Genomic DNA, 16,516 nt, shown 5'->3' with positions numbered 1-16,516 from the left:
GAAGCAAGGAGGATTTTCTGGCGCCGTAGCACAGAAACACTCATCTGGCCAAGTACAATGGCCCTACTCCTTTACGGACGAGCTCCCATGGCTGATACCACAGGCAAACTTTCCGCGACACAAGTCTGGACCCAACAGCGGTGTGAATGTAAACAAGTTGGAGGAAGACAGGCAGGAGCAAGAAAAGCAAACGCTGTTGTTGGGAAAGGAGAGGAGTTACAGCATGAACCTAGAGAGATCCCAGACACCAAAGAGCAAAAATACTCCCATGGGCTTCTCATGGAAGGGAGAACTCGGTGCCCAGAGAGACACAAGAAACAAAGCTGCAAGCAAAGATGGGAAAGCACATTATTTTTCTGTTTTCAGTGCATTTTCCCTTGGGACACCACCTCAAACCATACCTCAGACTCCCCGCTGGAGTAAGGCAATCCCGCTCCAGTCACAGATGCGGTGCCTGGAGACTTATCTTAAATCCAATCCCACCAAAGCCTCACCAAGATGTTCTACAAAATCAAAGCACAATTTTTGCTGCATTTCTCCATTTGCTCAAGTTTATTATATTTGCAAAGAATTAAGTGAATGATTTGGCTGTTTCCAAACGAGCTGCGTTGCTTTTGCAGCACCGTATGTGAACCATGAAACTTTTTTTTAAATTGCAAAAATGGCTCAATACTTTCCCCAACAAGCTCCTGAGCTCCACAGGACAGAATCCTATTATTACTAATGTTAAAGAAGTACAGATGAGAGATTCATCCTATCTGATCTGGCCTCACAATAGAAATTTTGTTGGTAGAAGAGCTTACATGCATAATACTTGGCAGAAAACCTCAACTCTGATTTTGTTGTATAAACCTTTATTATGGTAAAAAGAGGAGGGAGAGAGGGCAGACTCCTAGGGAGATCATATGAATTTCATGACCACCCACTTTGCAGAGGACACTCATCTTTTGCATCGCACATAAGTACAGACCAGTCATTTAGCACACAAAGACGATTTTCTTTGTTGCACATCAGCCAATATGGTACATGCCAACTGTGGCAAGAACAACAGATGAAAGCCACAGACACAGTGCTAAGCAACTTGTTCAGCAACGCTCCAACTCGCATGTAAACAAGAGAGATTAGAGTTGGGTTCCCAAGGCCCTCGCCAGAGAGGAGCATAGGGATAGTCTCACCCTGCTGCACTGGGATTTGCGTGTACTCTCCACTCTGAGAAGCTGCCATTAGATTTCTCAAATCCCAGTGGAATAAGGGACCAGGGTTAAACAGAACATTACAAACATCCTTAATGATTTTAGAAACCTATAAGGCCTAGGAGACTCTGAAACTGCAATGTTTGAGTGCAGAGCAGGAAACCAGCACAGGATCAGGGCCAAGAAAGTGTGCTTATGCTTCTTTCAGCCCTGTGTGGCAGAAAGCCTTACTTGTCCTTAAAAGAGCTCATGATTGCAACACATTTCCCTCCACAAAGTTACTGTAAATCATAAAATCATTTTTACAGAAGTTTTCACCCACAAGAATGCTATAGAATTTGCAGGCTTCCCTTGCTAAGCAATACAAGTGGCATTTTCTCAGCTGCTGAAAAAAAAAGTCAGCTCAAATGAAACATGATAGCTCTTTAATGGCACACTGTTCTCCCGCCGGATCCAGCTCCGTCAGGCTCACCAATACAGCTCCAGGTTCCACCAGAGGAGTTGCCTGCTTTGGCGGAGGAAAGAAGCATTTGTTTTTGACAGACACATGCTACAGCTGACAAAACCCCCCAAACAACTGATGAAATACACAGCACTGGGGCTTGTTCTCTCCATCAAACCAGGCAAAAAAAATTGCAACAATACATAAATGAAGACGACATAGCAACAGATTTCTACAATATGCTATATGCTGTCATGCCTTACCTCCTTGAAACTTGCTTTTCTAGTCCTTCAAAGTTTTGTCTCATTAAATTCCCTGTCACTGTTCTGTTTTAAGAATGTCCTTGTTAAAACTAAAACACCTGTAAGCCTTCCCTGGGCACTCTTGCCTCTTATTGGGAAAAAACACATGATCTTGGCATTCATTCAGTCTAAAGTGACAGATGCTTTAGATGCTAAAGTGACAGATTGCTTTCCCTTCCAACCCAAACTATTCTATGATTCTATCTCCAAGGAGACCTTATAGTGGCCTTCCAGTACTTAAAAGGGGGCTACATGAAAGCTGGGGAGGGACTCTTTATCAGGGAGTGTAGGGATAGGACGAAGGGTAAATGGTTTTAAATTGAAAGAGGGTGGATTCAGATTAGGTTTAAGAAAGAAATTCTTCCCTGTGAGGGTGGTGAGGCCCTGGCACAGGTTGCCCAGAGAAGCTGTGGCTGCCCCCTCCCTGGAAGGGTTCAAGGCCAGGTTGGACGGGGCTTTGGGCAACCTGGTCTGGGGGAAGGTGTCCCTGCCTGTGGCGGGGGGGGGGGCTGGAACTAGATGATCTTTAAGGTCCCTTCCAACCCAAACCAGTCTGTGATTCTGTGCTGAAGAAAGTATGACAGAACTTCCCAGCTGCCTGCAATTCAAAATTCTACCTCCCCAGCTGTAAAAGAGTAAGGAATAGCAAGAAAAGAACATAAAAGCTAAGGCTGATTTCTTTGTGGTTATGTATTTACGGAATACTTGCTTTGGAACAAAGGTGATCAACGCCCACAGTTTCTATTGTGCTTTCCTGGATGTCCTCAAGTCAGCTGCAGATACCCACATTAACCAGCGCAGCTCTAGAAATGAGCTGCCAGTTAATTGCTGCTGCACTGACAGCCAGGGAGTTCTGACACATAAGACAGGTCCTACACACACACACACACACACTGGCTTTTTGGACTGCTGATGCAGTTTTACTTTTGGCAACAGTGTATTGCATTCATAAAAAAATACAGATTTTTGGCTACCTGAACTAATGTTAAGGTAGATAAAGACCTTGAACTCCACGGCAGTGTCGACTTGAGTACACAAGTGTGTAGGACCAGGAACAGGCCAGAGACCCCAACATCTGAAACAGCACTAGAACCCACAGCTATATATGGCAGGCAATTAGCATTTATTTAAGCCTCAAGACAATCCATCACTGCTGCGTCTCACCAACTAGCAAAACAGGTATTTTGCTCTTAGCCTTAGCTGAGCGGATTTGCTGGAAGCAGCCTGTGCCTCTGTCACACTACCTGCATGCCTCTGTCATGCCCGTCTAACTGCACTTTCAGTTTGTGAAGCTCTTCGATCTCTCGGTTGTGGCGCTCCGTTTTGTGCCGCACCAAAGAGCGGTAGAAGTGAATGGTGAAAACGACAAAAATCAGACCCACTGGGACCATGATGATGGTGGAGACCAGCGCTGACTGCCAACCCGCGTGGCTGCTGGGCTTCTCGGCGTTGGTGGTCTCGTTTTTCAGGATGGAGCCCACAGGCAGAAATTTTATCCAGCACAGAAGCACGACTTCCGCAAGGAAAAGGAGAATCCCCAAGACGGTGGAGAAGCCCCACGCCAGCTCGATGTAGGGGTGCATGCGCTCATGCGGGGATTCACTGATGGAGTTCAGGTTGTGGATGTTGCTCACTGCTTCCACGTTAGGCAGAATGCAGGTGCTGATGAGAAGGGCGAAGAGATGAACTGCCACGAGCACTGTCGTGCAGGCGCTGAAAGCGATCAGCAGCATCTGGGGGTACTTGTACTGTACCTCCAGCTGCACCTCCACCATGGCAACCTGGGGGGAAAGGAACAAAAAGCTTGTCAACAGCTGCTAGTTTTCGTCTTTTCAAGGCTTTCCTCCAGAAAAGCATCTTTATTCAGGAAGAGCACCTAAGGTCAAGTACACACTCAAGTGCTCTTCAGAACGGCAGCCTAGATGGATCACTGCTGTTTCCCATGAAGACGTAACACGCAGTCTGCAGCCTGGCCTTTCTGAAGGCTCATGCGCACGTTTCTGCGCTGTAGTTTTCTGAAATAACGTATCTCTCCTTGCAACCGTGAGCCATACGAACTGCATCAAACCGAACACAGAGCAGAAGGAACTCATTAGACAAGTGGAGCTCGGAGGCAGCTGACAGCCTGCTAGCCCACCCGCCCATCACACGTTCTCCTTCCGCTTACTACTTGCAGCTGCAGTGCAGGAAGTTTTGACTTCAGGCACACAAAGAAAAGCAAAAGCAGCAGCTCTTCTGGCCAGCGGCCAGTAAGGTTTCACTACCCCCCGTGGGAAGCACACAAGCTACTTTACCGTTTAAGTTAGTCCATAGTTAAAATAGCTGCCTTCTATTCTCAGAACATTGGACGTTCGTTTTTATTACAAATATGCCCAGATACAAGTTATTTATATCCTCAAATTTATCCCTTGAGACCTAATAACTTACTGATATACTCAGCAGAAGTGGACAGCTACTGGCTTATGGGTGTGCTCAAAACTCAGAAGTCTGTTTTCTCAAAACAACAACTATCATATAGCAAGTCTCTAAAGCCGTCTATTTTTTCTTTAATCAAATAAAGCTTAACAAGCAGAATAAGCACAAGAGAGCAGGGGATTCTTCTGACATCAGAACTGGAGTCCTAGTACAGGCCTGTTAACTGGTTTAGCATAAGAATTTGTAATATTATTTTATCTATTTGTGAAGTAAAATAGTAGTGTGGTTGCATCCCTGAAAGGACTGCAGAAACCTTTTTCCTAAGAGAAGTCACAAAAGCAGCGGACAAGACTACCAAACATTGCTTTCTTGTAACTCTCTAGTGGCTTGCTTGGAGCTGCAGCTGCACTTCATGATTTGCACAGATACTAACTTGCCTGGCAGCAGACCAAACCTCTGGTGATCCAGGTGACCTGCTGCTCCGGCGTGGCACAGCTTGCCGGATGCGTTAAGGAAAGGAGAAGCCGCTGCTTGGATGCCTGCCTCAGGGCAGTGCCTCAGGAGCATCATGAGAAGGCAAAGTCCAAACCAGCAGCTTGATTCGGGGTGGGGTAGATGGATTTTGCAGAACAGACTCATGATTACCTTATCCAGACTTCGCGTGAGACCACTCCTGGGCAGCCATTTCAGGCTCTGTATAATAATCTGCACCATTCGCTCTGGCATAACTTGTTAATAATATTATTTAGGCACTGGAAGATTAGGGGTCTGCTTATGCTCTCCCTGTTGGTAGCCCTGAAAAGGATTAAAGGGGATGGAAGCAAGTACCTACGTTGGCATGACTGCTGCCTTACCTGCATCTACTTTGAAACCATCAGCAGCCTGAATGAGGGGATCCCAGTCAAGTCTGAACACATTTAATAGCAACCAAGACAGAACACGTGTGTTTGTGGTGGCAAATGGTCAACCTCTACAAGTCCAGGCTTTACACCTACATCAACTATTTATGATGTTAGAGACACCAAAAATACTGTGACAGTTCTTGGACACTCCCAGCCTTTTGTTCTGATTATGAACGTGTGGGGGGTTTGCTTTTTTGTTTGTTTTTTGAAGTTTCTCATTTGCAGTTTATAGTAGTTCTTGTATAAGCACAGGATTGGCTTCACCATCTATTGCAAGGTCAATTTAATTAAAACACATTACACATTGCCTTGCATATGTTCTCTCTGCAGTTCCCCTTGTATTGATTCGAGGAGGAGATCAGACTTATTCTCTGCTGCACTGTTCTGTACAATAAATTTGTACAGTGCTGTGATTGTCAGTCACACTCTATCAGCCAGGAAAAGCTGCAGGTATATTGTCCATTATTGGGTGCTGTAATACCCAGAGACATAGTATTCAGCAAGCTGAATAGGAATTGTACCTGCATGTTCAATTTATAGTTTTATATTAAAGCTGAAAGCCTGGCTGATGTCAACATATCAATTTCTACTTGTTATCCTTCGCATGAGCAGCACTTCTGAGCTAATTGGATGTTTCCTCCCAGACTAACCTATTCCCTAGGGCTAGCTTCAGCTGTGCAATGTGATGAATTTTTAACACTGACTGATGGCTCAGTAAGAGGTATTTCAGGGAAAAACATCAACAATCCACATAGGGCAGCAAGGCCGAAAAACAGTTCATTTAACCTGAACAAGTACTGGAAAGGTGAGTGAGTCTTAGTGCTTTACCCCATAGACTGTCATGTCATTCTCTGACCGGGATAAGAGAAAGAGGACAAGCTGACATAACCCATTTAAAAATCATTAAATACGCTGCTTAGTCTGTAAAACTATTAATATGTCATGTTTGATACAATTATACTGTTACGTGATAACAGCCCCCTTTATTTTAACCTCTTCCCAGAAGCCAAGGTGTCAAGGGCTTGACTTTGCAAGGCACTGAGCACTCTGCCAAGCCACAGAATACTCCAGCATAGGCTTAATTTTAAGCTTGAGAATCACCCTGTTGAACTCCACGCTCACAGGTTTGCTAAAGGACCAAGTACTCAGAACATTTTACAATTAAACTGCAATTAAATTACATGCAATTATGGTTTTTTTTCAGACCAGTATAGCTCAGATTGTCCACAACAAAGGTGAGGCTCATCTTGAGAAATTTAGACCAAGATAGATAATATCAGGCAAAAGGATGACAAATGGCTTAACATAAACCAGGTTACATTCACACAGATGGTCTGGCAGCCTGTAAAAACAATCACTCCAGTAGATCTGTTCGGGGTGGTTTTTGTTGTTGTTTTTTTTGTTGGTTGGTTTTTGTTGGGTTTTTTTTAATCAAATACATATTCTGTAGCAATTGGACAAGTATTGAGAAGACTGATCAGCAGTAATAGCTCTTATTTCCATCAGGAAAATTATTAAGGAGGTTTCCTAAGCTCCCTCTAAAAACTCCTTTATCTGCAGCCTCCCTGGGGCAATGCAGTAGCCCTACAGCCCACCTCCAAACAGACCTGGCACTGGAAAGGACCCACATCCTCCTGATCTGCTCAACTCTCTGCCAGAAATACCAGAGATAGCATCGAGTATGAGGAAGGTTTGCATTATTCTGCAGCCCGTCCAGAAGGAGCTGGATCAAAGCCACCACCTGTTGATTAAATATCTATCAGCTCATAATAATTTTCAGCCAATATGGAACTGACTTGAATCAAACACACTGACAGGGAAGTAAATAAAGCAATAGCCAAGCCCTGTATGACATTTGTTTACATAGTTAAATGCACACAGGGCTTCAGGGAAACTATTTAAGTAACTTCTCTACTTTCATCGATAGCCAAATAGATGCTCTTATTAGAGAGTAAACATCCGTGTACTAAATACTTGTGTGCCAAATTACCAGCAGAGAAATAACCCGATAGGAATAGATACCTCAGCTTTCACTGAAAGGTCCGTTATGCTCAGCTGGAAAAAATCTTGCTAGTAAAGAGAATTCCTTATTGCAAAAATTTTTATTTCTGAGAATTACTGATTTCAGGTGTACTTATGTTAAGCTGGTGATTATAATTAACACTACTTATGTGTTTATCTGACTTGTGTTTTAAACAGTTTAAAGAGAAGTCCAACGGTTAATTTTGTGTGTTTGCCAAGGACTTTCAGCAACTTTCTGTTGTGTGAGTTGAGAAGGCATGCTTTGTTTTCAGCTACTTGGTTCAGCCCCTCAGCGTGGGTGGGCTGCAAGACCCCACCTCCCCGCCCCAAGTCCCAGTGATGCGATTGCACACCCCAGCATGGGCACCTGCCCGTGTAACCACGCTACCTAGATAGATCAGTTCACAACAATACAAAACTGTTAATTTAATGAACGGTCACAAACGACCAACGCAGAACTCAAGTAACCTAGAGGCACAAAGGGCACGCACGTGAGCGGCTTTTTAGAGTAAGAAAGCTTCTGGGTGAGTGAGATCTGCAGGGGAGCACTCAACTTGCTCAAAACAAGGAGGGACCTTCTGCCATTTCAGCACACAAGTTTGGTTACAAACCAATATATGCTGCATGGAAAAATTTTACAAGTTTTGCTTGCACACAGTCAGTGAGTGGACTCGCAAAGCGACCAAGCACCCTCTCTCCCCTGCTCCTGCCTAACTCCCTGCTTGTGTTTTTCCAACTTCACTTTGGGTAACCAACTTTGTCATCCCAGACTGTTGTAATGTTACAGATGATTCACATTCTGGGGGATTGGGGGAGGAAAAAGCAGCGGAAGAAGCTAAAATAAAACAAGGAAAGCTATCCAGAAAGTTCCCGAGGTCTGTCTTCCCCCCAGCTTCTGAGCTGCAGGATGCAACATCTTCACATCGTGTCCCACTCACCCAGGCACTGCCCCCTGTCTCTCTGCATTCAGCTGACAGACCTCAGGAAAAACCAGCCCTACCCATTTCCTGAGCAGAAAACCTCCCCCAAACAGGTTTCAATTCTCACTCCCAATCAGCAAGAACCAGAGGGGAGATGAAGAGGCTCACACAGCCACAGTGTGGCCCTGTTTTCCTAACACCACAGCTCCAACAGGTCTGAGCACCGGACCACTGACTGACTCCATCTTGTTTATTTGCTTGCTCCCTGACATGTTTTGACCTATGCAAATAGCTTCCAGATAACACCCAAGTGCTGCACAGAGGAAAGCAAGTACCAGGGATTATTCCCAATAGACAGCACTGACAAAAAATATACCAGGTTTGTTTCCCTTCAGGCTACAGAGGCCTCTGACACCAGGTCTGAGCCTGCAGGGCCTCTTCTCAAACCTCAGCATATAACAATCTCCTTGATCACGCTACACAAACTCCACTCTGGCAGGCTGTGACCCAACCTCCACCTTATTTTAAACACCATGACCTGAAAAAACACATACAGAAATTAAGATAGTGTTCAGGATGACAGTAACCACAGGGGCCTGGAGGAGCTCCACGCCCAAGTGAAACCTCATGCAAAGGCAGCCAGGGATAAATGGCCTCAGGGCCAAAGGAGAGCCCAGGCCCTGTATTGTTTAGCAACATCGGTGGAGCACTTAGGATCATGTGCAGGTAGGGGATTAGTATTTTTAAAGGGCTGACTTGGGAGTGTGTGGGTTGACTGTTAGGCAGCTCATGTATCTGTGCTGCTTTGAGAGAGACAGCCCCAAACTTCTCAGCAGCAGCCAAGCAGAAGCCCCCAGGCAGATGCCTCCTGCCTCTTCAGAAAACAACAGTATGTCCTGCTTCTTCACAGGAGGAAAACTTTGATTAATAGATGATTTTAGAGAACCAAAACCCTAATGATCCAGAAAGCATTGCTACAAACTACACATACCATTGCAAATCCAGAGAGCAGAGCAGAGGTTCTGCTGGAAGCTTTCAGTTTGGCTCGGCTCAGGTACAATTTTCTCCACGAAAGGGCCTGAACAGAGTGGTGGTTTGATGTGACCAATTCCAGATAGCTCCGCCGGACCCAGTCCCGATAATCCATGCCTTTTGTGCCAGGTTCAGAGCAGCAAGCAGGAGTGGAAGGATCCACTGGAACATTTAATTCAGAACTCATGATGAGAGAAATGCTGAGGGAACAAAATAGTCACATTCAGAAGGAGATAGCAGACAGGACAAGCATCAACTAGAAAAGATATGTTTAAACAAAGTTGCCCTCAGTCAGTAGAAAAATGATTGACAGAACAGAGAAAGGACTATCCACAATTGCTAAAAATGATCACGAGAACTAGGAAAGATTACACAAGTAACCCAGGAACTACTCCAGCAGGAATTCAGGAAGGCTGCACAGCATCTGGCTTTTCATTTCAAAGCTGGCATCTCAACTTTCCCCCTTAATTCCTCCTTGCTAATAGAAAATTTGTTTTACATAAAGACACCTTGTAAGTAGGGCCCCATCTTATAATTTTGTTTTAAGCTGACAGTTAATTTCACAGTGCATCATGGATTGGCTCCAAATGCATCTTTGTAAAGTACCAACGTAACGCGAGCTAGCATGTTCATGTTCAGGGAGTCACTTTTTGCTCTTTCTCTGGAAACCAGTTTTTTTCAGTTAAACCATTGCTCATCATAGCTCAGTTGAGATGGGACAGTTCTTCCCCAAGACTTCCCCAATAGTTATAGAGCTGACTGCTCTGTAGGGTTAACAAATGAACTTCCCAAGCTTCTACAGTTGGAAGTTAAATTTCCTGAATTTATCGGTCACAGCTGACCAAAAATCCTGTTCCCTTACTTCCACCAGTGGCTCTTAGCAAGGAAAAGACAATTCCAAGGGGAAAAGAGAACTGCCTTCCAGGTAGTTTCAGCATCTTGAGATTCAAGAGATTACACTGAAAGATGTAAGAAAGCAGCAAGACTGTTTCAGGTGGTGAATGCCACAGCTGCCAGCAGAGACAAGCACGAGGTCCAAACCATCCCCTGTTTACACTGCAACGTAGGCAAGCTGCTGCCCGGTGATCTCTGTGCCATCCACAGACACAGAATTCACTAAGTGTTTTGAGGAAAAAATTTCTCAACTCCGAGAAACATCTGTAACTAGATGTTTAACTCAGAAGAATGGAAACCATGATTTTCTGTTCAATCCACACACACAGAACTTTGCCACTGACCACCACGGCAGTAGCAGGTAGCAACACCAGAGCTGCACCACATGAGACCTTTCTGGCTATAAATACTTACCAGCTCCTAGGAGGAGGAGATGCATGCCCAGAATCACACACGGTGCGGTACTAATTAGTCCCAGCACCACACCTCAAGGTCACAGGCTGTTCACTTGAGAGGAGCCCCAGCCCTGCCCGCATGCCCCCTGCTCCACCCAGCTCTCCACGTACGCAGGCCACATGGTGACAGCTAATAAACCCATGTTTGCTGTGAGATGTGAGGAAGTGGCAAAGATAAAAAGGACACCAGCTGCTCACAACTCCAAATGGTATTACTAAAAAGGAACAAAGCTGTTCCAGGCACAATAACAAACATTAGACTGCAGCAGCAAATAAAGCATTGCAGGTCGTGAGACCGTCTGTTCCTCAAGAGCACAGTGGACTTCCCAGCCCCCTCAGGCATAATAAGGATGGCAGCAAGAGCACAAGATGACTTCTTCTGGGCAGTTTTTGACAAGGCCACTATTACAGCCCCTGGAGGACTCCAGGGTGGCTCCTGAACTGCTCAGGAGTTTTCAAGTTATTAAAAAAAACAAAAAAAGGCAAAAAAGAACTTGCACACAACAATAAAACCAGGAACAGAATAACACAGACAAACCTCCCTGCTTGCTCTGTGTTTCCAGAAAAGGCAAGAATCACCTATTTTACAGAACAGAGGGGGAAAAAAAAAAAATAGATCTTTCCCCAAGCCTCCTGTGAGGATCAGAGACAGAAACATTATGTGAGCAGCAAAATGATGAAGCTGTTTCCTGTGACAACATCCTGTGTGGATTCTGCAATGTATAGTGTGGGGTGAACTTGTTAGCTTTGTCCTCAGTTTCCTTAGTTGAGACACTGATGGCCTCTACCCTGCCATTTATTTTCACAAAATACGTAGGAAACTTCAACCCCTGGGAAAAATTCCATTGAAAAGACAAATGAATTCAGAGGTTACAGAGGGAGAGCAAGAGTACCCAATCACATCTGCTTCTTTCCTTAGAAAAATAAGCTAAAAATACCACAAGGATGAATTTTCACTCTGGAGCAGCTCAAGGGATGTTCCAAAATAAGTAAATAACTTCAGAATAAAATCCATAAACACAGCCATAGCCCAAACCAAGCGGTAACAGGATGGCAAACTCACCTTCCTGGCTACGGACATGGAGGGACTGGATGGAGGGCTCCAAGGGCTGAAACACAAGACCAAAGAAGCATTTTACAGGCACCGTATCTTAAGCAGTTTTACTCTGGAAATGCTTTTCAGCCAGTTATCTGCACCAGGGGAGAGTTATTCTCGAGATTTCATGTTCCTGCCTCGCAGTGTTAAAGGTTTAGGACCCTTGCTCTTACAGAGATAACTATCCTACAGGGTTTTACTGCACAGGACTGTTGAGTTTTGGATGGAGAATCGGGACCTCCCCAGAAGACCTCTTCCTCAGCCTAACAGCCAGCTCTGGCCAAGTCCATCCCAGCTGTGTCTTTAGTCACTTCCGTTGCACCACTGATGCATTTGACCCCGCTTCATTCCACACCGCTGAAGACAGAAAGCTCTCTGCAATTGCTGCCTCATATCGATTTTGTTAATCTGCCCAGCACCGTCCTTCGGAGCAGCAGGCGTCGCGGGGAAAGCCTCCGCTGTGCCTTACATCCCAGCTGCCCCTGTGCAGTTGCGAGCGCACGTGCGGGGATTTCTCCACAGCAGGGAACGAAGCAGACGCCGCCGGGGCTGAGATACATGGATCCCCCTCCTGCTGCTGGCGTGCTCTGAACAATCGCCCGCAGAGCGCTGTCTCAGCGGCACTGTCACCTTCTCTGCCTGGCTCTGAGATGCCAGCCCCTGCCTCAGATCCAGGTTTCTGCCCCACGCCCCGAGACTGATCAGTGTGTTTGTACCAGTGCCTTTCTCCCCTGTATAGGATCGTTCAAGACCCTACACGCTGTGGCTAAGCCTAACCCCAGGCCCCGCTACTCCCTCTTCTTCTGCTACTCTGGGCTCCCCAAGCTCAGGCCCTCTTTGCTACAGGGAACCCATTCCCATGTTTCCTGCCTTGGATCCCCCCCCCCGGCAGCACCCCTGGGATGTCACACCATCCAGGCAGGGTGTGACCCCCCCCCACAGCTGTGACCACCCTTAACAGCAGCACACCTCAAGCAGGGTGGGGATCATTCCCCGAGCAGGATGTGACCCCCTCGCCCCACCACCACGGCTGGGATCCTACTCACAGGGCACCACCTGAGCAGGGAATTTCTCCTCTTCCTTCCCAGCCACCCTCAGCACACCGTGGGCAGGATGTGATCCCACACATTGAGGAGCTCCCCTCCAACAGCACCCTCAGACAGGGGATCCCCCAGGCCAGGACGAGACCCCCCTCACAGTCAAGACCCTCCCCTCCGAAGACACCCTGGACAGGGGATCTTCCATAGGCAGGATGGGACCTCCTACCACCGGATCCCTGTCCAGCGTCCCAAGGATCGCCCGCATCTCCTCGGGCAGGATGGGACCCGCTCCCCCCCACAGCTGGGATGTCCCTTCCAACAGCACCCTGGGTCAGGGGCTTCCTTGCACTGGAGGTGTCTCCCCTACAGCACCCCCAGCGAGAGGATCCCTTTGTCAGGATACAACCCCGAGAGCTGGCCCGCCCTCTGCACCCCAAGGGAGCTCCAAAACGCTGCCGGGGCGTCCGCCGGGACCCCCTTCTCTGCCCACAGCGCACCCTTCCCACATCCCCAGCACCACCCAGCTAGGCCGGATGAGGCGCACATCCCCCACCTCCCCCCTCGGGCAGGGGAAGCTCCATCCAGGCAGGATAAGATCAACTCCCCCACCCCGCCCCTCCTCCCCGCACCCCGCGCACGGGATGCCTCCGCCCGGGTAGGACGAGACCCCCTTCCCCTGGGGTACCCGGGCAGGAGATGCTCCCATCGATGCAGGATGGGCTCCCCCCAAACACCCCGGCGGGGACGACTCCCGCCACCCCGGGCAGGATGAGACACCCCACCCCACCGCCTTCCCCCCAGCCCCCGGGGTAGGGCCCCCCACGCGGGCAGGATGAGGCCCCCCGGCGCCGCGGGGGCGGGCCCTGGCTCACCGCGCTGGCTGGCCGGGGGCCGGGCCGGGTCGGGCGCGGCACCCCGGGAGCACCCGCCGCCGCCGCCGCCGGCTGCCGAGAGCCGGAGCCGCCTCCGCCGCTGCCAAGGCAACGCCGGGCACCCGCCACGTGACCCGCAGGAAATGGGGGGGCGGGCGGCTGACCCGCCCTCCTCACGTGACCGCCGCCTCATTGGCCCGTGGAGACGCCACGCACCGCCCCTTGGCGACAGGGCGGGGCCGCGGCCGGTGCGCAGCGCCGAGCACCGGGGGCTGCGGGCCGCGGCTGGGCCCCCCCCCCCCAACCCCGAGCGGGTCCGCTGGCAGGAACCGGGGCCTCCTCTCCCCCCCCTGCCCCCCTGAGAGAGGGGGTGGTGGTTTGGGGGTTTACTAAAGGGGGGCCTGTACTTCGCGGTTACAGAGGGTCATCCCCAGCTGTCGGCAGCGCCTCCGGGGCCCCCGAGCCGTTCCAGCGGCGGGCTGGCATCCCGGGGGCCGCAGTCCTGCGTCAGCACGCACCGGTGGGAGACAAAACCCGGTGTGCGGCTCCCTAAATTCATGGTCGGGGTGAAACCCTCCCCACTGATAAAAACGTTACTCGGTCTGGACATTGCGTCTTTCCACAGAGAAGGTATTGGTGCAATGGGATGTAAACGTGCTTTTATTACAATTATTAATTATACAGCAAAAAGTCGCCACTTACATAAGTCAAAAGGCAGTGCTGACTTCTGCCTCCGCCGAGCTGCAACATCCTCTGGCTGAAGCACGGCCAAGGCTCCCTGCGTGGAGGAGGGCCAAGGAAGCCAGGCTGCTACCTCCCTGCATTCCTCCTCTAGGGACTCGCAGGAAATCCTGTATAAACCCATCAAAAGAGCAAGGGTAGGGACAGACTTAAGGGGAAAAGGAAGGAGTTCCTTCCCTGAAAGATAAAATGCTGAAAGGCGGCACAATGGGGTCAGCTTTATCACAGGGTAAATCCCATCTTCCCGAATTCACTTCTACCTGGGGGAGGGAAAAGACAAACACTTCCTAAAAACTTATTAAAAAGACAAATATATCTGTTATCCTGAGCGTGCTTGTCACCTCTGAGATTATGGATACCTCTGCTGGGTTACAGCACTAAGGCTGCTGTCTCTCGGGGTCCCACGCTCCCACGAACGCAAGTAGAAATGGAACAGCAGCAAACTTTAGCCCCTGAAGATTAGTCTCCATCAGAGAAAGGAGAGGGACTCCTCTAGAAAAGAATCCAGAGCAAGAATTTAACATAAGCAGGTCAAACTCCTTGGCAGTTTAAAGCCTTCACATTATTACTGCTTTTTCAGTGCCCTATTTGGAATAGGAAGCAATTGTAGAATTGCTCCTCATTTACTACACATAGGAGCACTTCCCTTTTTCTACTCCATGGACGTTTTCCCCGTTTGAGGTCACAGAGTACTTGCATTTTGTCTTAATGAAGAAACATCCCTTCAAACGCTCACTCTGAAGTGCCTTTGTATTCTGGAAGACGTAGTACTGACACAAACCACCACAACATGGCATAGTATTTTTCAGAATTCATAGCAACACCTACCAAATACAGCTCCTACTGTTACATTCAGCCACCCCAGCAAGAAAGACCGTAAAGCAGATACCACCTTCAGCAACACATTCTCTTTGCTTTTTATGGATTTCACCTACAAACTTAGCATTCCTACAAAATGAAGAGTATGAATAATTCAGCACGGGTAACAATGGCGTCTTAAGGAGGCAGGATGAGGCCACACAACCTGAATTTGTTTAGTTCATCAAGACAAACTCAAGTCCATCTTCCCCACGACTGAGAAGCGTGTCCTCATGCAGCAACACCTGCTCTACTTAATGCAAAACAGCCCTTATTTATTCAGCTCCAAAGCCTGACAAGCTCAGAGGCAGAACAGTCTTTGTTTATTTGTGAGACTCTCGGTTCTTCTCTGTCCACGAAAGCTAAGAAACATCACAACGTTTTTATGGCTTATTCTACGACATGGACGTATCAACAGGGTTTACCTGCCCTAAGGGGGATTCAAGTGAAGCAATTCTCATAACTCATCCCTCTCCACAGGGAAAACGCCAACGACTGCAGAACATCCATTCTGCAGCTTAAGCGCTAGAGAAGGAAACACTGTCACAACTTACTCTGAAGCACCTGCCTCTGCGGAGATTAAGCAGAAAACAATTCCATGCAGCTCTCTAACCCAGGGGTGGTGGGGATATGGACCTTGCAGCTCAGAAGCTATCCAGCTCTTTAAGTCTTTGGGTATGTACAGGGGAACTAAACACAAACATCACTTGCACTTGATCACATCCACTTCCCCGCCACCACGGTAACACCACTGAGAAGCCATTACAAAAAGCCAGCTCAGGCAAAATGCAGGATTTCTGGCAGCACTGTTCAACAAAGGCTCAATCTAAAAAGAGATTCTCCCTTTTTATTGTTTTTGCTTTAAATAATTTGGCATTGACAAAGGCTTGAGAAGAAGTAGCACCACATTCTGGATGCCAAGGTCCTGGGATGAGCATGTCTGAAAGATAGCAGGCACTTCTAATTAAAGATACACAGAAAAGACAACAACCTACGTTGCAAATAAAACCACCACTGCATATGCTTTTCATTTAAGCACCAATAGTAAATATATATACGGATGTTATGCTTCCTACTAGGGAACCCGAAGGTCAAAGCAGAGAGCTCAAGCAGAGAGAAAGGCAAGTGTCATCACATGAAGCTGAACACAAGCAAACCCATTCCATTCCAAGCCTTTCTGCCACAGGATTTAGAGGCTTTACAGATATAATCTTTTGGCAAAGCTATTGTTCCAATCCAAAAGCAAAAAGTAAATGAAATGCAGCTAACACCTTTTTCCATATTTTCATGTGCGCCACATCACTTGGTCTTTTTGTCCCTTCCTGCAGCATT

The 16,516-nt window shown here is 47.8% G+C and overlaps 1 protein-coding gene across 2 annotated transcripts; it reads right to left on the bottom strand.

The window, feature by feature from the left end:
• Window positions 1–837: 837 nt before the first annotated feature.
• On the bottom strand, window positions 838–16,430 carry ORAI2 (ORAI calcium release-activated calcium modulator 2). Of its 2 annotated transcripts, XM_074845025.1 has the most exons (6): window positions 14,686–16,430; window positions 14,288–14,436; window positions 11,641–11,686; window positions 9,188–9,428; window positions 3,182–3,718; window positions 838–1,701 (listed from the first exon to the last, which is right to left on the bottom strand). In XM_074845025.1, the coding sequence occupies exons 4-6, from the start codon at window positions 9,413–9,415 to the stop codon at window positions 1,597–1,599; spliced, it is 870 nt and encodes a 289-aa protein (XP_074701126.1). In that variant the 5' UTR covers window positions 9,416–9,428; window positions 11,641–11,686; window positions 14,288–14,436; window positions 14,686–16,430; the 3' UTR covers window positions 838–1,596. The 2 variants fall into 2 exon arrangements, with proteins under 2 accessions (XP_074701126.1, XP_074701125.1); XM_074845024.1 differs by lacking the exons at window positions 14,288–14,436; window positions 14,686–16,430 and adding an exon at window positions 13,586–13,693.
• Window positions 16,431–16,516: the final 86 nt, after the last annotated feature.

The sequence above is a fragment of the Strix aluco genome, chromosome 19 (genome assembly GCF_031877795.1).
Source record: "Strix aluco isolate bStrAlu1 chromosome 19, bStrAlu1.hap1, whole genome shotgun sequence".
NCBI lineage: Eukaryota > Metazoa > Chordata > Aves > Strigiformes > Strigidae > Strix > Strix aluco.
The sequence above is the reverse complement of the archived record's forward strand: the minus strand, read 5'-3'. Positions and strand labels throughout refer to the sequence as shown.